Source organism: Apteryx mantelli, chromosome 1 (genome assembly GCF_036417845.1).
Source record: "Apteryx mantelli isolate bAptMan1 chromosome 1, bAptMan1.hap1, whole genome shotgun sequence".
NCBI classification, from domain to species: domain Eukaryota; kingdom Metazoa; phylum Chordata; class Aves; order Apterygiformes; family Apterygidae; genus Apteryx; species Apteryx mantelli.
The window spans coordinates 155,050,372-155,069,915 of NC_089978.1; the positions used below are offsets into that span (position 1 = coordinate 155,050,372).

The following is a 19,544-nucleotide window of genomic DNA, read 5'->3' on the forward strand; positions in this document are numbered from 1 at the left end:
TTGTCAGAGCACTGAACAGCAATTTCCATGCAACTCCCTAGGTTGGGACTAGCTTTTAATCCCATTACTAATAAAGAAAAATCTATTTTCCCTGTCAAATGTAAGCCTGGGGTATGGCGAGGCATACCCTTTGCAAATAGCTGTGCTGACAGAGGAGGTTACCGCTGCTCAGCAGGCAGGAGGCAGCAGGTCTCTGAAAACCCAGCTGATTACCACTGCAACAGGTTAAGTAGCACTCCTGTGGGTAGGGATGCAGCTGCAGGAAAAACCTGTCTGTAGCCCCGCTGAAAAGCTACTGATAGCGACAGCAGCTATGGATGCTGCAGCAGCGGCGGAGCTGGGGAGAGCGCCCCACGTTACAGACGCTCGACCCAACGGCCAGCCCTTGAGGCCAGCCGGCTCTCTCCTGCCACTATCACGCGCTATGGTATTCAGGCTGGCGAGACGAAGCTGGGCCAGTAAAGGAGATGGGGAGCCACAGCGCCCTGGCGCACACCTGCCTTGCCCGCTGCAGGTGGGGGGCCAGGACAACTTGCACCCTCCACTGGATGGTCCCGCAGGATCGTTGTGGTTTGTTACTGGTGACCTGCCGACGGGCACAAGAGCCAGCGCGGCAAGCATGGGCTTGCCTGAAGAGGGAGGACCTGCAAGGCAGGCCCAGCTGGAACAGGGGCTCCCGCGCATTGCATGCACGCCACCGGTGCGGCTGGGAGTGCAGCCAGCTGCCCCGAGGGGAGGCCAGGACCCAAACAGGTTGCAGCAGGAGCCCGCCGAGGCTGGAAGAGTGTGCTGCGGCAGGTCCGCGCCAAGGGGAGAGAGGGCATACCTCCAACCACGCTTGTGCAGAGACTGTCCGCGCAAAAACCAAAATAAACATCTCAAATGCTTTTCTTACCACATCTAAGACGTGTGGTTTTGCGAAGGAGACAGAGGACATACAACATGACATATAGAATAGGCTCATCACACATTTGGAGCATGACTGTGATTCAGCCCTGCGTTTTAGCTTGTTTATACAACCTTGCGTGAGCCACCAAAAACAAGCCATGCTTAAGGCAATACTTAGTCCTTTAGCCATTAGTTCAGTTAGCACCACAACCCCAGCAATTTAGCTATTACCCATCCCTCTAACTTCAGCATATATGTGTGTGTGCAAGCAAACATTAAACAGTGTTCCTTCCAAGCAGGGGAAAGTATGCCATGGGATTACATATGACAAATTCAACTCACCATCTGTCTGGGATTTGATATGACCAGACACGCTTGCATACGGTCACAAATACACAAGATGCCACAAAGGTAGTGTTCTGCCTCTGTACTTTTCCCCCCTGAAAAGTGGTGGACTCGGTCTTGTGATTCAAGCGACAGAGTTCAAATTTGTAGTGGACTTTCTTGCAACTGCTTGGAAGCCCAAAAGCATGCCTGCCCCCAGGAGCATGCACGTCCTCCCACATCAGAAATTGCCTCCCTTCCTTCGCACGGCATGCAAGCTTCGGCTCCAAATCCTTCTACAGCCTTTCCCCTAACTGGCCCTCTACAGGCCTGTTGGCCTCATGGGCTAGAGTTCAATAAATAGCTGCCATGTCCCCTCGAGAGAGACTGAGATGACAGACACATGCTCAAAATGACCTCTTGACACTATATTCCTAACTACGCTGCATATATTCTCCCTCCTATTCCATCCTCCTTTGCGCCTCGTTTTAGCCCTACATGGCATGTCATATTCTTTAAAAACAGAGTGCGAGATGCTTAAACTACATTACATAAAACAAATTAGTTACACACTACAGGTGGGAAGAAAAGTCATTTTCTTTCAGGAAAGTCTGACTAATCTGTGTGCTCTCACATCTGAAAAAATTGGTAATTACGCACATGGTTAATTCACATCAATTGTTATCAATTTCTTAATTGTGCCTTATTTTTATGTGGAAGAGGGAAGTGGCATTATGAGGAACGACGCTCATGTTTCCTCACACATCAAATTGCTAGCAGCTCTTCACAGATGAGCAGTATTGCGTTATTCCTTCCCTTGTTTCTGTGGCACTTCAACCCTGCTGAAATGCTTAGCCATGGCAAGCGAAGTGTCAAAACAGTGGCTGGATGTGGCAGCGGCTTGATCGAGGAGATGCCCTCAAGGACAACTGTCTGGTACCGTCACATCAGTCCCCAACCCTTCTTACTCTTCAGTCAGCCAGGTTTCCAAACAAAACTCCATAAAACGCTCTCCAAAGCTAGCCGGTAGCTGCTGTTGTACATCGAGTTCAGTGAGCGGTACAGAGCGCTTGGGCCATTTCCCACCCACCCTGTTCACGGCTACACCCCAACAATCAGATGGTTTAGGTTTCTCTTCCAGCAAGACACATTGAAAGATGGGTGCTATTAGTGTTAACAGCTTTCAGCTGATCCTGTAATACATGCTATTGACTGTGCAATAAACTGATGATCCAGTAACTATTATGCTGGGTCTTAAAAAAAAGTGGGTATGGTTTTTAGCATTTTTTTGTATTTCATTCCTAAACTAAAAATGTTAAGCATAAAATTCAGGAATAATAATTCACTTGAACCCACAAATTGTTTTCTTGCTCTATTTTTCAAGGATTTATTTACATTTACAAATTTGCACAGGTGTTACTATTTCTCACGGAATACTAACTGAAAAGAAGAACATTGCTCAGACATTGCTAGCAGATTTTTATGTACTTTGCTTTGTCTATCAACTATACTTGTTTGCTCAAATAAAAGCAAACAAAAAGAAACAAATTCAGAGGGTACCAAGTAATTCAACACATCTGCTAAAGCATTATCTGTAGAAGTTAACTTTATTGCTAGAAGAAACTCCCTGGGGTAAACAAAAACAGAACCAAGAAAAACAGTGCATTATCCTTGTCTTTTAGCTAAAATAAATCAAGTAAATACATGAGAAGTTTTGTAAAATAAAAAGGTAACTCTCTGTAGATTTGAATGCAACACTGAGGATGTTTTAACTGTACTTTGTCTTTGTAAATCCAAAGCCTGTGAGGATCTTTACCTTATGCTACCCAATTAAAACAACAATTAATGCTTTAGGAATCAAATTATGTACCTCATATCTTGTATCAGAGAAACCCTCAAAGTAGGCAGAGTAATTCCTGTATCAGACTTTCTTCTTTCTGTTCCAACAGCAACTGTATTGGAGAAAATATATGAAGTTAATATGAAATTATACTAATGGTCTGCAATGCGTTTGTTTTACATAAAGGCTAAAATCTTCAGTTACTGAGAACTGCAATGTTTTTGTGCATTATCATTAACACTATCCTGGAAACATGGACACTGACAAAATGATATTACCTGATTATTCTTTCCTTAATCCAGCACTGAAACTGGAGATTTAAAATCTTCCTTTTTTATATGTGCAATACATTCAATTATATATATGTAGACAGATATAGGTATACAGTGAAGAGTTTTATTAAATCGCATGTTCTTATGGAAAACACAGCTGAGAAGGGCATGATAAATTTAAAGAAGCTATAGCAGCATATTAGATGCTAAGAATGTCAAGCATTTCTGTCCTTTGATATTGGAATCAAAGTGCTTTGTGATGACACATTTTGCTCTCAGGAATTTGTGCCTGCCAGTCAGATTGCTTAGTGCATTACTCATTGAAGCTCATTAAAAGGCTTTTAATAAGTGAGACTAGTTTATCCACAGATGTGTTTTTTAGGACCGATCATACATGTTCCCAGAAGTAGGATTTGAAGGATTTTGAAGGAAGCTGAATGTTGACATCCAGTCCCCTTCCAAATGGCTGTTCTCAGTTAGCCAACTAGCAAGGGTCAGGATGGGCCCACTCATGTGCTGAACACATACTTCAGTATTTAAGTTTTTTGTGAAATGCCTAATCCAAAAGGCACTCTGTAACTAAATACCTATTGCTATGAGGAGTTCAGTATCATTAATGAGAAGTACCCAGTTGGATCTGCTACTTGGAGGAGCACAGCCCTTGGAAGATGAACTGCTAAGTTCAGAGACTTTTGCTGCAACGTTGAGCAGCAGCCACTGGGCAGGGAGATCTCAAGGTCATCAGAAAACCGACCTCTCACAACAGGGAGGTAGTTTAGTGACTGCAAAAGGCCAAACGAAAGCAAAACTGAGAGCCGAAGACCCGTGGATAGAGATTAATTACACAACTTCTGAACTGTACTGTCCACCAGTACAGAGAAGGATTTATTCACAGAGGGTTTCGAGACACATCATGATCGCTGAAAGGAAAAATATCAGCTGTCTCAGCCACAGCTCCAGACTTAAACTATTCCAGAAATAATCTACAGAAGCACTGCTTCTCACACCTCACTTAACGCTTAGTATGAGTTGAAAGGGAGCAAACAGACAGGAAGCGATTCTCCAGACAGGGATAATAAGTACGTTCATTTGCCTCCAATGACGTCCAGGCAACTTCATAATGATAAAGAAAGGTCTGAAAAATTCAATGTGATATTATCAAACAAATACCTTGAAAATACTGCATGGATTTTACATGGTTGCACTGTTCCTACCAGACCCAAGTTCATTCAGTGTAATGGGATCCCACATGGAGGGAATTGCCAAGCACTGTACCCACCTGGGGACTCTGCACTATGCTCTTGCTTCTCTTCTCTCTCCTGGTATTGAAGTAAATGGGACCACAAAGCCGATTTCCCCTGAAAATTGAATATGTATGTAGTAAGTAGGTTTAAACAAATCAGGAAAAAGAAAACCCAATGAACAAGGCAAGATAATGGGATGGCCTGGCATTTCTGTGGGCCAGAATTTGGATGACAAGAATCATTCCTTTTCTCTCGGGCCAGGAGACCTACGGAAGAGGGAAAACAGCCCCACTGAGCTTGCAATCATGCTGCTTGCCTTGTTTCTTTCAGTCCTCTCCCCAGGTCTCCCTTCTGAAGGTTGAAAGAGAAGAAATCAAGAACCTATTTGACAACATTGTGAGGTGCCTCTCCAAAAAACTCACATGATATGAACCAGGTTCTCTGAGCCCAGAAATACCTCTCACATTATATTGAAACTACTCCACTGAGTAGCAGCTTAAAAGGTACAAATGGCATTCAGTATTTGCTAAGGAGTATTGTATATATGAAGTCCCAAGTTTCCAGTTACCAACCTGCTTGACCTGCAGACCATGGCTCCAGATTCTTTCTAGCAGATCACAGAGACTAGCAATTAACGTATTTTCCTCCAGACCTGTTATGTTGGCTTCTCCATGTCCGAGCTCCACTGCTTCATGGCCCATCTTCTCTACCAACATGCGTTTAGTCTGAAAAAATCCCCCAAATTTTCTAAGGGTGTCATTCCGCAAAGGGCAGAACTTATATACTGAATTTACTTATACATGCTTAGGGAAGGTGATCTAGAGATTATCTCTAACGGTCTGGCTAGAGAAAAAGCAAATCTTTCTACAGAGACTGTACATTAAAAAGAATAATAAAAAAAAGTTTGTATTAATACTCCATAATGTCCTATTCTCATATCTTTATCTGTTACCGACCTGTATCAAAGATAGAATACTGAGCTAGATGCATTTTTAGTCTCACCCAGTGTCACCGTGCTTAGGTTACAGCTATTAAACTTTAAAACACAGGTAATACAGTATTTCACCAGCTGCAACTGATATGAAGACACATAGAAATTATGTTTTTGTGGCTACCAAAACTTCTTTAACAGTAAGAATGGCGATACTTCATTTGCTCTGCATTAACAACACGCACAACCATTGCACGTGCTGAACACTTCCTTTTTGTCAGAGGGTCTTGAGCCTACAATGTTTAGGCTACATTTAAATATGAACAATTAAAGGAAATCCTCCCTGAGATGTCTGATCATGTTGATTCTCCTTCCTGTCCTTTTTACTCTTTCCATCAACTTTGACTGCATAAACAGAAGAGTAATAGTATATATATTTTTTATTTTCTAGCAGTTGGAAATTAGAACACAAAGTAGTATCTACGCTGTAATAGTGTGGGATACCAACAGACCAACGCTGCTCCAGCTGTGAAGGAGTTTCAGGACACAGTCTGCAGCGATTTACATTCAGCTTAAGCAACAAGAAAGCAAGCACAGGGGAGGGGGAGAAGGTACCTTCATGCGACATTCCTTCAGTAACCCTTCCACAAATTTGCAGTTGGTCTGCGCAATCACAGCTGGAGAGAGGTCTGAGAGTTTGGGCTGCCTTAGATTTTTTCCTAAACTCCTTGCCTCCTGCATGTATTTCTAAAAATAAAGAGAATTATTTTAGATACTACAAGTCACAGGGATTCTCCTCATCCTAATCCTAGGCAAGCAAATGCTAGCAAAAAGGAATGAACTACTGTTAAACCAGGAACAACATTGTGATTTGTCTGATGCTTAAGTGTCGGAGAAGTGGAATACTCTTATGACAGCAGAAAAGCAAGATATTTTCCTGTGTGGTACCAAAACTGCCAATGTTAGCTAGTGAACTGTGCTGTTAACCACTAGCACAAAGTTAGCCAAAAGAAGTGCATAAAAGTGTGATACCTTCACTCAGCATAAAAATCAAAACACCAATTAAAGCATCTTTCCATTGTTATTTGATTTTCACTAGCAAAAAAAAAAAAAAAAAAGAATTAAAAGCCATTTTTCTAATTGTTGACCAGACTGTACATGAATGGAAAAATCCTTTTTAAAGAAATATGAAAAAGCAGAACTACACCTAGTGAAGGAGGAAGATTTCATGAGTTACCTTTCAACGGAACTTCATCTGGATAGTTTACATGGGAAAAAACAGACTTGTCTTCATCTCAACTCTTAATTACAAGTGAAGCTTGTTTTAAACAAAACTGATATGTAGGATCACTCATGTTTTTACTGGGGGTGGTGGTTGATTTTTTTGGACAAAAATTAGTAGTATGAAAAATTAGAAGTATGAAAATTGAGAAGCATGGACAAAAAAAAATGGCCATGCTGTATAAAAAAAGAACCAAACTCTAACCTAAGCCTTTTAAACCTTCCTGTTCCAATACTTTTTTTATTTTTGGAGGGGGGGGCAGGGGAGGGAATGTTGAGCAAAAAATCCAAACCCTTCAGCAAGTGTCAGCTACCCCTAACATCAGTAAGAGGTGGTCTACATGTTCAGCAAAACTAAGATGCTGGCCACATTTAGGTGTGCAAATGTGAAGGTTATCAAAAAGTTGCCCAAACGTTATTTATAAAGTTTTCGTTAAAAAGAGTAAATATAATGTTGCTGAGTAAAACAGACTTCAAAAAACCACAGTGCTCATATTTGGATGTTGGAATTCTCTGTTTACATGCAAGCCCTGTGATTTTCCCAGTGTGCTTTTATCCAATTAATGCTGCCTCTTTGGAGGGACATTATGGGGAAAGCGCCCTTCTTGCCAAGAGGAATGGATCAGACCCCCTGGCACACAGTGCTGCTGTTCAGGTGGGTTTTCTGAGGAAGGAGCAGCGTGCAGTGATGGACAACACTGCACCTGCAGCCTTCTTAGAGCTTTCTATTTGGGGAGAAAATCATTTATTTAGCAAAAGTAAAATCCAAACACGCTGAAGTTAACTGCAATTATTCACAATTTTGTGGTAATGGGGGTGTAGAGATGTTTGGACTCATTTGGCTTTTTTGGTTACAAAATTTGGACAGGAGCAGCTTAACAACAGTTCAACAGGTCAGACAGGAATGTAGGATTGCAACATGGAAAACTGTGTTCAACTAGTTAGTAAGTGCTCAGTGAAGTAATTACAACTTCATTGATACTGCAAGGACTTAAAAATAGTTGAAAAGCTACTGTATACAGAAATAAAAATCACAGCTGATGAAAGCGTGTTGTTCAGTAAGTAACCTTGCAAGTGACTTTCATCTAACTTAGTGCACAAATTAGCAATAAAAACAGCGAAAAAGTAATACTTGGAACAACTAATTAGGAAATCTAATACTTCTTTTTAAAAGGAAGGGATACAGAAAATGCAAAGTGCGGTTATAGTCTGAAGAGTGCAAAAAATCGATAACTTTACTTTATTCATTGTATGCCTTGTTATTATATGAAAAAATGAATATAGTTAACTCTTAAAAGTTCAACAGAAGAACGAATGTGGTATGAGCGAACCAGCTGAATATTATCCGCCCGTTCATCAGTACCTGTACGCTAGCAGCTTCAGCAGTCAGAAAGCCATGCTTTCAGGATTTGGTGCCCTAGGCTGGATTGCCAGCCACCAACACGGGGAAAAAGGAAACAAAACAAAATTCTCATCTGTCAGTCTCAGAACTGTCCCGTTTGCCGGGGGGCCGGCGCGGATGCCTGAGAGCTGACTTCCCATTACTTTTCCGATTATAACCACACTTCCGATCTCTATGGGGACATGCTCGCACACCATGAGGAGGGGAGAGGCTCGGGACGCGCCGAAGGCAGCGCTCCCTTACGCTGGCAACACCTCAAAAGCAGCTTTCGACAAGAAAAACCAGAACATACCAGGCAGCACTCAGAGAAGGATTTTTTGGGAGGCCGTGCAGGAGGGGGTGGCCCCTGATCCCACTCCCAGAAGGCCATTGAGTTCTGGCGAAGCAAAAGCTCCTCCGATGGCTAAGAGGGGGCAGATACCCCAATGGCCGAACAGCCAGGAAGAAAGAGGAGACAAAGCAAAAGAAGCATGCATATGATCCACAGCCCGGAAGAAGAAAGTAAATACACGACAAGGCATCGAAAAGGCTCTGCTGAAACACACACAAGGCAAAGTTTAAGATACACTTGCAGTGTCATGTTAACAAAAATAACAACAGACATTCGCAAAGGCTGTTTTGCGGCGTTTCCGCGAAATGTTGTCGGAAGCTGTGATTCAAGAGTACGCTTGTGTGTTCAAGTTCTTTTTAGCTGAAAATGATGACACTGGTCAAAATAATTCAGCAAGATTTACCACAAAACAGCATGAATGTTGTACTTTTGCTAGTGACATACGTAAGAAGCACATGGACATTAATGGAAAAATATGGCAGAAAATACTTAATGAAGGACAAGAAACTGAAAAGACAGGAAAGAAATGCAAGTACGTGACTGACATTTACGGGATGCATGGGAGTCTCCAAGCTTTAGGCATAAAAGGGTCCCAAACTCTTAACCTTTCAAACAGGCTCACCTATGTCAGTAACCTACATTAAAGCCAAAAAGAAAAACCCTTAAAAAAAGAGGGAGCCCTGCCTCATTCGCCTCTAAACAGCTGACATTATTCAAATACTTGACTTTTCCAAGACCTTCCCACCGGCCAGTTCTGTAGCTGCGCCTATGCAGGGCCAGGGCTCGGCTCTCTTTGTGCGGTTCCAGGACTGGGGTCTAAATCAGCAAATATGCCATTTTCCTGATGGCAAAGGGCTCTTTTATTACAGGAACACAGCTATTTTATTTATATTGTGTGCTCTGAAGCTGCACAGCATGTACAAGCATCCGCGATGCACAGTGTTTAAATGGCTACAGAGACCCACGGAAACCTTCTGGCAGCAACAAAATTGCTGGAAGTTTTAAAGCGTCGTTTGCCTAAACGCAGGCTCCTGGGTAAGAGCTGGCGCCGCCAGTGGTGCAGCCACCTACCTCCCTCAGGTCGTTGTCCAGCCCGATGTGCTCTGAGTGCTGCCGCAGGCGGTCTTTCCTCCGCTGTGCTGTCGTGCTGCGGCTGGCCCAGCGGCTGGAAAGACAGCAAGAAACAAGACATGCGTGAGGGCGAAAATCAGGAGAGAAAGCCAGGAGAACACGTGACACATCTGCAACGGGAGAGGTGAAAGCGTGAACTTGCGCACTGCAATAAATGCCCATGCTAGCTGGCAGCCCGCTTCCTTCTGGGAAAGCCACATGGCAGACGGGAGGCCAACCTGCGCCAAAGGGATGACAGGGCTGATGGGATCTCAGGTGAGAACCCATGTGCCCCCCTCCATGAGGCAGCATCCGCTGCGGATCACGCCGCAGGTTTTCCTTTCAAAGCCTCCCTTTCCACCAGCCTACTTTTGGATGTGCAACCACTACTAGGTAAATCATTTTATTTATTCACCCAGCAATGCCTTTATTTGCTGCCTTTGCTAAAGTTTGCTAAAAGCGGTGTCTGTATGAACAAACAAAATATGATGATGTGTGTCGAGTAACAACTTCCAACAGTTTTTCTCTCTTTTGTGAGGTTTTCTTGGTACTCCTATAGTTGGAGTTACCCCTGAGAACTCTGCCATTGTGATAGTAAGTACTACAATTTAGGTAAACCTATGTCTAAAGGACATAATATTAAGACTCCTGGGATTAATCATGTTGCTGATCTTCACCTTATCTTTTTTCCTCCTCATTAGGCTTCTGAATAGCACAGAAAAATTGCATTTTTGCTACATCTTCATTTATGACCAGTACAATTTTTCTCATCTTAAACTATTACCTGAAAGTAGTCACTTAGTAAACTGATATGAAATGAAGCAACCTTAATGCTCCCAAGTGTCCAAGCTCCTTTATGCCAGATACAGACAAAACACAGCACAAGATAACTCTGTCCCAAAGAATATATGGTCTCAAATGATCGTACGACTTCTGATAATATCATAAAATTCCGTCAAATCCTTGAAACCAAAAAGTTCAACTGGTGCAGGGAATAAATTAATTAATACATTATTTATAGAAGAAAGCTGAAAAAATATTGTATAAAGCAATCCATAAAGCCTTAAAAATAAACATCTTAATGCCCACAAAGGTTGCATCTTCAAAGTGACATTACTTACTGTGGTTGTGTTTATAAACAAGTTAAATATAGTGAAAAAAAATCATAAATAATAATAAAAAACCCCTAAGTGCATAGCCTTTTAGCTGCTTCATTAAGTCACTCCTGCCTCTCTCCTGCACTCACAAGTTAAAGAGTGAACCCAAAGTGGACGAGAACACGAAGCCCGGCCGGTGCGGCGCTCCAGTGTTGGGCAGTGCACCCGAACAAGGCTCTGCCTGCGAGAGGAAACCAAAGACCATGTTTTGGCTAACTGTCTGGCTCAAAAGGCCTAAAACATGGGACCTAAAGTTTCTATGGTTGAAGGCCCTTCCCAGCCTTCAAATAGCATCAAGAAAACAAGCACAAAGCAAGAGACAGGCATCTGGGTCTGCAGGTAATTATGGTTCAGCACTTCATCATCCCACAGGACATGAAATTTTGCTTTTTTTCTTTCTTCTTTTTTTTTTAAAGCAACGCAACCCCAAGTCTCTTAGTAACTAAATGAGAGAGACCAATAGGTTTCTGAGGAGCACACATTTGTACCTTCTCTGAGAAATATATTACTGACATAAGCGTCTTTGCACCTCACCAGAAGTTCTTAAAATATACAGACCGTGACTTTAGTAAGTCATCACATTTTTCAAAAACAGCTAATGAGATGAACTAGGGGGTGGGGTGGGGGGAGTTTCACATTTTGATAATCTCAGCAAGTAGAAATTTAGCAGAAAAAACTGCCCCCTCAAAGAGCTCAGATAAAGGGCAGTGTAGTGGAAGTAAAAATAACTTTAGCTACCTGTCTCCAGATATCTTCTACTTATTGCAAATTATCATGCCTACACATCACATAATAGAATGTTAATACTACATTGGAAATTAAAATTATCAATTTTATATGATCTATACCATTTTTTTCTGCTCCAGTTTATATCACATATTCTGAATTCTAGACCAAGGTTTGATTCCTTCCCACCTGCCTTTTTGCAGTTACCGGAAGATTTAAGAATTGCTGCCGGCTTGCTTTGAGGGAACATGCCTCACTTGAAGGTGAAGGCAGAACACAACCCACAGAATAATTACAAGTAACGCACCATCGTTAGAGCATTTGCAGTTAATTCCAGCCCTGTACTCCATTTGGGAAAGTACACAGATCAGGCCCGGATTATTAATCAAGACTATTTGAACATTTTTGGCATATAAAAGTGAAGATTACTGGCTGTTTATGGAGGAGAAAAAAAAAAGAGAGATTGTTGTTCATTAGTCAGAGCAATTACCCACGAGGAGAGCTGTGTGCTCCCTCTTCCCCACCATCTCCAGTGGGGAAGGGCAGCTCCCGGAGAGCCAGTGAGGTCTGCACCTTCGGCCGGCACATCGAATCACACCTGCTGAAGCTCCGACAGCACACAGGCAGGATTAAGCAGCTAAATCTTTTTTAAGCCTTTTCTTTTCTGGGCCATATAGAATTTTCCTGAAATAACATTTAAACATTACAATAACCATTCCCTCCCCCCTCATCAGCAGAGATTAGATTTTAAATTACTCTTCCTCCCCTTTCAGTCGCTCCAAACACCACAGAGAGGGTTTATTGCTAGCCTTAAATACGGGGAGCAATGCCCTTCCCACCGGCCACACCATCTCCCCTCGCATCTCTGGCATCCCACTTGGGAGACTGATGCTGGAGCCCTTTCCCAGCCCTTTCCCACGAGCCTGCTCCTTTTGGGGCAAACATCACACCTCTGCCCTCGTGCTTTTAAAGGGGAGAGGAAAGCTGTGCTCGCACAGGCAGATCTGGCCTTGCCTTGAGCCCTTATTCTTGGACTTTCCAAATAAGCCCACCAGCTGCCCACCCCTTCAGTACAGGTTGCTGCAGAGCTGTGCCGGGGGATGCATCCGGCTGCCCCGCTGCTGCTGTGGAGGACCAGCCACCGCGGCCCGGCACGGAGGAGCGGAGCAATGCACTGCCCCGAGCCCAGGTGTTGCCTGAAGACTGTAGGGTGGACAGTGAATCCAGTATTGTTTAATGCTAGGCATAGGTTTGCAGAAGGTGGAGGAATAATGTTCCTTTGTGAAAGATGACACTTTTCCTGCAATGTTTAACCCAGGTAATAAAAATGGTAAGAAAGTCTGCATCAAAGCTGGGCTGTCACAAGTCAACCCAGTGAGACAGCAGCCTCATACCAAGGGCTGGACATGCCGTACTGCAAGCATGTGTATACATATATCCCCCCTTCTTGTCCCCCATCTCGTTTAAAGCTCCACGGTGCCAGAAAGAAACGATGTCTAACCAAACCAGACACAGGTGTAAAGGGCAGGATATACACCGCAGTATGTGCCACATGCTGCCAGAGAACAAGAACTTAAGAGATGTGCATTTAGAAGACAACTTCAGTCACAGACTGATTTAACTAGTATTACCATCACCATGAAAATCATTTGAAAAAATCAAGAATATATTGACAGCAAAGACAGAGGGAGGAGGCAATAAAGACACTTGTCCACAGGACAGAACCTGCGCCTCCTTACATAGATGATCTCCTGAGGCAAGCTGCTACTTAGGTCTGCAAATATGACAACAGACCTCTTATCTGTATGCTTCCATCAGAGGAGAGCACATAAGAGAGCGTGATCTTTTCCAGCCAACAGCGTTGTGCTGCAAGTTGTTGGCCAACAGTCACCTGACTGGGGTTTTATACTCCTGAATTAGCGCACAGATGTGCTGTACCTCCACAAGAAAACCCCTGAAATGCGCACGCAGCTGCACACACTAAATATACAAACCACCCACCTAATCTGCTCAAGTTCAGAAGCAGTTCGCACAGGACTCTGCAATGACTCCAAAGTCAAATCCATGTCGGACAGAACAAATTCGAAGGGAGGTCAGAGCCAAGACCAGCACTAGCTGGTCACTGCCGGGCTGCCGGGGCAGGGGTCCGCATTACGTGTCTGTTCTGCACACAATACGCCGGGATAAGGAAGATGAAGTTTGAAACAGAGAATAATATGCCTTGTTCTTCTCTGTTGTAGGATCGAGCAGGAAAGCTTTTAAAATTGCTGATAGGGTGGATAAAAAACAAAAAAAAGAGCAAAACGTCTTGCAGAGAGCCATGTTGCACTGACAGGCTAGCTTGTCAAATTATACGGAAAGAAATGACCTAAAAGGGTGGCACCTGCAGCTGCCATCCTCCACAAGGAACAGCAAAAGCAGTCTGCCAGCGTCACCCCTTAGTCCTGGGGAACTGCTGTCCCCAGCGGCACTTAGATCACACGCTCCCTTGCGACAGTAACACTGTTATGCACTCCTCAACAGTGGGAGCGGCATAATAAATAAAATAAAGGGGCATGGTAAGGATTCAACATACATTTTTTTTCCTGTGAATTTTAATTCTGTATATATATATTTTTAATGATTTAACTTGAAAGGAGTAAAATATTCTTTGACCACCTTGCACCAGAGTTAAGCAAAGGATCAGCATGTAAAAGACTCACTTCAGATCCCAAGTTACTTGAGCTCATAGTTCCTACTTCAGAAACCATTATTAAGCACATATTATCAAAGTCAGGCAAATCTTATTCTTGAAAATGAGTGTATTTGGACAGAAACAGTTAATCTTTTCATTGCACCTGTCAATGGTTTGCCATATTAGGTTAAATTAATGTATAGTAACCCCTTGTTTCAGATTCTCATACTCAAACAAAAGGTGAGCTTCTACTATTTGCAAAGTTTAAATAAGATCAGTATTTTGTGAGGATGGCTCATTGCTGACTCATTTCTGACTCATTCAGATGCAATGCAGAGATGCTCTTCTATACTACATGAAAGCACAGTTTCTTGGCTTGATTAAAAAAAAAAAATTATTAAAGACAGCCAGTCTTAAAACAGTACCCAACAAGGGAGGAATTGAAAAAAAGCACATATAATATGAATTGCTCAATACAAGACATACGGATCATTTCCCAAAGGAATACAAAAATTAGTTTAGTTGAAACCAGAATGAATTCCATCATGGTACTCAAAAAAAAGATACCACTTTGCATTATATACATCACAGATGATATTTTCTTTAAAAAAGATTAGCCCTGTTAATGTTAGTGAATAAGCAAGCAGTAGCTCTATCTAAAAATTAGGAGAACCAGAACACCGGGTATATAAGCCCTGGGCAGTTCACAATTTGGGGTGAGGGGACGGAGGCCCCAGGACAGCACCCACACAAGTCTGTGGAGCTATGCCATGAACTGGGCCACAAAAATGAACCAGTTTTGTACATTCCTAATAGCATGATTTCGCAAATGCTTCTACTGACACAGTGGTGAGGTCGGCAAAACACAGCACAGGAACAAATACCTGGAGAAAGCAGCAGATAATATTTCTGCAACAGGTTTTATGGATAAGAACAACACGTGGCTTAGCTAAACCCTGAGGTTAGAAGGCCACGTATAAAGCAGTCTGTGCTCGAAGACTTGGTCTGCACCCCTGGTTGAGGATTACTGCAGGGAACATAGGGCACAGGATGGGCAAAAGCACAAAGTTCACAGGAGCCAGAACATGAGCAAAAGGACTTGGAAAAGAGAAGTGGCCAGGGTGGAAAGAGGAAATGCCTTGGTCAGGAAAGGAAGCAAGGAGGAAAGCAAAGTGTAGATAAAGAAGGTGGAGAGAGAAGAGCGAAAAACAGGGCTAAACACAGAGAAGGGGAGAGAGAGAGAAAAAAAAAAGATAATTTAAGTCAGCTAGTAAATGTGGAATAAAGCAAAACCTTCCCTCAAAGAAACAGAAGAAATCAATGAAAGAAATGTCAATTCAGTTGTACTCTGTAGGCATTCACTACAAATTGCCAAAATGTTAATATATTCCCATGCTTGATGTGCAATCAGTGTTTTCCTCTGCAGTATTTAATCTCATTTATCAAGCTTCTTAGTACAAATTAAGTTACAAGGTAATCAATTAGATTCAAAACACAGCTTGTTTAGTTGTTTTAATTTTGCACTGTAAGCATATTCACCATAATTTCACAATTAGCTCATCAAAAACCATGAAGCGCTTACATAGCTTTGCTTGTTGCCATTCAGATTCCTTGCCTGAATCATCACAAACGTATCAGTTTGCAAAGTCCCCGTTAGGGTTTTTAAAAGCCTGGCAGGAAAGGCGCGCAGGGAAGGAAGGGAGGAACACGAGGAGGCCGCACTGTGGGGCTGCTGTTTGAAAAAGGAAAGCGGGACTCAGGAAACCGCTGCCCTATTCCAGACTGACAGGCAGAATGCCGAAGCAACTTGCAGCTGGACTTCTGTGGAAGTCACTGTTTCATGAGGTTATAATAAGCTGGACAGGCCATTTTTGGAGCCGGAGGAACCTGGGGCTGCGGCTTGCAGATTCAGCAGGTTTTTCCCGGCAGGTAGAAGAGACGGCATCGTCCTCGGGCCCCAAAGCGGGGACGTATCAATGGAGATGAGCGCAGAGCGCGTCCCGCCAGCAGGGCATTGCTTCCTGATATGGAAGAATTTGGGAGGGTTTTTAATTGCTGTCAGCTGGGCAGGGTCGCTCTTTTCTCTCACTGGTCTGAATTGCCAATTAAAACACTGTCCACTGGAGCAACAGTGCTAGAGATCGTAGCCGTAGCTGCTGGGTGTCGCAGCCAGTCTGCAGGCTCTTCCCATTACCTGATAACCCATCACCCCAGGTACCCCGTTCTCTTTTCAATGGCAATAAGGCATCACCTTGCAAAAAGTCCAAACTCCATGGAAGCTCACTATTACACTGCCAGAGAGCTTCACTGTTACCCCCTGCAACATCTCTGTATCCATTTTTGGATCTTGTTTTAAATTTTGAGGAGAAATTTTCTGGGGTGGGAATTGGCCATCTGCTATTTATTATTAACATATCTATAGCTAAACAAGCACATGTCCACGTGTAGACAAGACTTCAAGACAATTTAAAACTGTATATTCCCATATTCCAGGTTTGCCTTGTAACCAAGAGCTGCTAAAATAATTATAGAAATATTTGGATAGTTATCATCTTTTGCTTAAGTTTAGGTCTATGTATTCTGTACATAAAGTCTTTCCATGCTCTGGCAGTTTTGATCAAAAAGATGATTAGGAAAACTCCATATCTAGGAGCCTGTTCTCCAGTTTTATGGATTTTGGGGGGTTTGGGTTGGTTGGTTTGTTTTTCTTTGCTTTTCTTCCCGCTCCCCCCCTTTTTTTTCCTCTAGTAAAGTTAAGTTTAAAGTTGGTTTCAGTAAAGTTTTTTTTAGCTGAACATGTCAACATTTCCTGACCACCACAGTGGAGGAGGTAAAGAAAAGCCCAAATGACACCAAGCGTGCACCTGCAGCCTGAATGAGTGGGCCAAAATAGGAGCAAATTTTAGAAAGCTACACTCCTGACCCACATGTGACCAAGCAGCTGAGTGTTAAAGCAAGAACTGTAGCACTCGCTAAGACGGGAGGAGCCTAGGTCCACCCCTTGTCCAGGCTCTGAAAGGGCGTCTTGGGCTGGGAGGAGGCAGCAGGGTGACAGGAGCAAGGCAAAGCCACGCACGGCTGCAGCTGACGGGTGAAACTCATTATCACCTGCACGACACACTTCAGTGTCTTAGCAGTTATACACGGTAATGCAATCAACATTTGCTGCCACCTGCATTTAGCTGAAGGTGATCCAGCCTGACTGCCAACCCTTCCCCTGCCCCTGTCCCCGCTTCTCGTGCCCCACAAGCAAGGACCAGGTACCTTCTCCTCCAAACTGAATTTCTGCCTGTTACAGTCCTCTAAGCCACGCAGTTTCCTAAAATCACAGACCGGGCTTAGCACTAAACACGACTAAAAAGTTTTTTTGTTCTCTGCATTACATTCCTGACCTAGATATTAAAGTTATACATATTACAGCCTAGTAACTGTGGGAGAAGTACCTCCGGTGTTCTGCCTGGATACAGGAAGGCAACAGCTGCATAATGTTATGAGCTCTAGATACAGATTTGTTAGTTTATTTCTCCCAAAAGGGAAGCCGTAAAAATCTGATTGCTGTCCAGCAAGGACAGGTTTTCATTAAAATAGCTTTGAATTGGTTTACTTGCTACTGTGCAACCACCACAACAAAAATTGACTGGAGCAAGGGAATGATTTTATTTTCTTTTCCCCCTGCAACATTCAGGACAAAATTTACTACATAAACTGAAGTTTTCACAAATAATTCTGATCTACATCTTAAACTATATTAATATCCTTTCCATTAACCTCACAAAGGCACACAACTGCTATATCTGAAGTGCCTGGGAATGCAGCTGAGATGTTCTCTTCTCTTCCCCTGGCCCCATACGCAAAGGCTCAGTCCTGTTTGCAAGTATAACATGCAGCCGAGAAGCATCTACTGAGAAATTCAAATTAATGGAAGGCTGTAGCTCAATTGATCTTGCAGTCAAAAGAATTACGCTGTATTTGCAGAGAGCATGAAAAGGCTATCTATTTTATAACGTGGGTGTAAATTCAGCAGAATTACATGTCTTAAGAGAGAAAGAGTCTTCTCAGCTGCTCAAATAAAATGCCAGGAAGCAAAAAGATGTAAACAGATGGTCTTGAGATTTTCCAATTACAAACCTTTTTGGCAATATACAAGTGGAGGAATTCCAGACATTTGTCACATTGACATCACTTTGTGGTAAGTAATGGGATTTTGGTTTTTACAAATTGAAACATGCTGTTATTTGAAGACCACAACCAGCTACCTAAATCAAAATTAGCACTCAAGGAGTTAAAGCCACATTTTAGAATAGTTCCAAATCTAAAGGAAGCAGCTCAAAGGCACAAAGACGCTTGTATTGAATATAATGTTTATTCACAGATCCACTAAGATTTTGTAATGTAGCCAAAACATGTAAGTAACTTTGAGCAGGCGGGCATGCTCATACTGTTAATGACGCTGTAAAACTGAAGCTCACCATGAGGAAAAGAGGCAGACTGCTAAACACAACCTCCCAGAAGTCAAAGAAACCCCCAGCTTCTCAAGGGAGCATTATCTGTAAACTTTCAGTTTTGGTCTGATTTTGCAAGACGACTGCAAACAAAGGAACTCTGAAATATGCATTCCTCCTCTTATTTTTGTGAGTATCAGCTCAAAAATTAACTGCAATTCCTTAAAAATTAGGTATGCTTAAGCATTGAATGTTAGCATTTGCAAGTCTTATGCTTAACAGGTTCTTAAAATGGGACTTGCTAGCATTGGGGGGCTGAGAAGGTGTATAAATAGGACTGTGTGGGCCTTCAGAGCACCTCCCCGAGGAGCTCCAAGCAGCATGCGTGCAGGCTGCTTTCTGAAACAAGACCTAGCTTTCAAAATGTAGACAACTGTGGCTTTTGGAGCTCTGAGGTTTATCTGCACTCCACCTAGACATTGCACCAATGCTGGAAGCTGGGGCCCAAGGTAGTGCTTTCATGAAGTAATCATTGACAGCAAATCTCCCATTTTTTGAGGGGGGAAAAAATCTCTTACCTGGGCTTGGAAGAAAAGAGGGAAGGTGACTTTCAGTACTTACTTTCTAATGTACATTAGCTGCTACAGATTCTCATTTTGGATCAGGTAAGTAGTAATGTAACAATATGCTTGATTTCACAGTTATAGGTACCCCTACCGTCATACCAAAATACACTAAGGACCTTCTCGGATTCAAAAGAGCAACCCAAATACAAAACCACATACTCCACCCAACCTTATTGGGTTATTCTTCTAGGTTATTCTAATTTGGAAACTGAAAGAGCATTATAAAAATCTTTGGGGCATGTAATAACAGTTAAAAAACAGAAAGGAACAGAGTGAACGTTAATTTCATTCTACAG

General features: G+C 42.7%; 1 protein-coding gene across 1 annotated transcript in view; it reads right to left on the reverse strand.

Annotated features, from left to right (window-relative positions):
- The window catches only part of DENND5B (DENN domain containing 5B), a 127,840-nt gene that overhangs the window by 14,189 nt on the left and 94,107 nt on the right, over positions 1-19,544 (reverse strand). The window contains exons 9-13 of the mRNA XM_067307650.1: positions 9,585-9,678; positions 6,115-6,246; positions 5,141-5,293; positions 4,604-4,682; positions 3,083-3,164 (exon numbers count right to left, since the gene is read on the reverse strand). Of these exons, the coding sequence (XP_067163751.1) occupies positions 3,083-3,164; positions 4,604-4,682; positions 5,141-5,293; positions 6,115-6,246; positions 9,585-9,678 (540 nt within the window). The remainder of the gene's footprint in view (positions 1-3,082; positions 3,165-4,603; positions 4,683-5,140; positions 5,294-6,114; positions 6,247-9,584; positions 9,679-19,544) is intronic.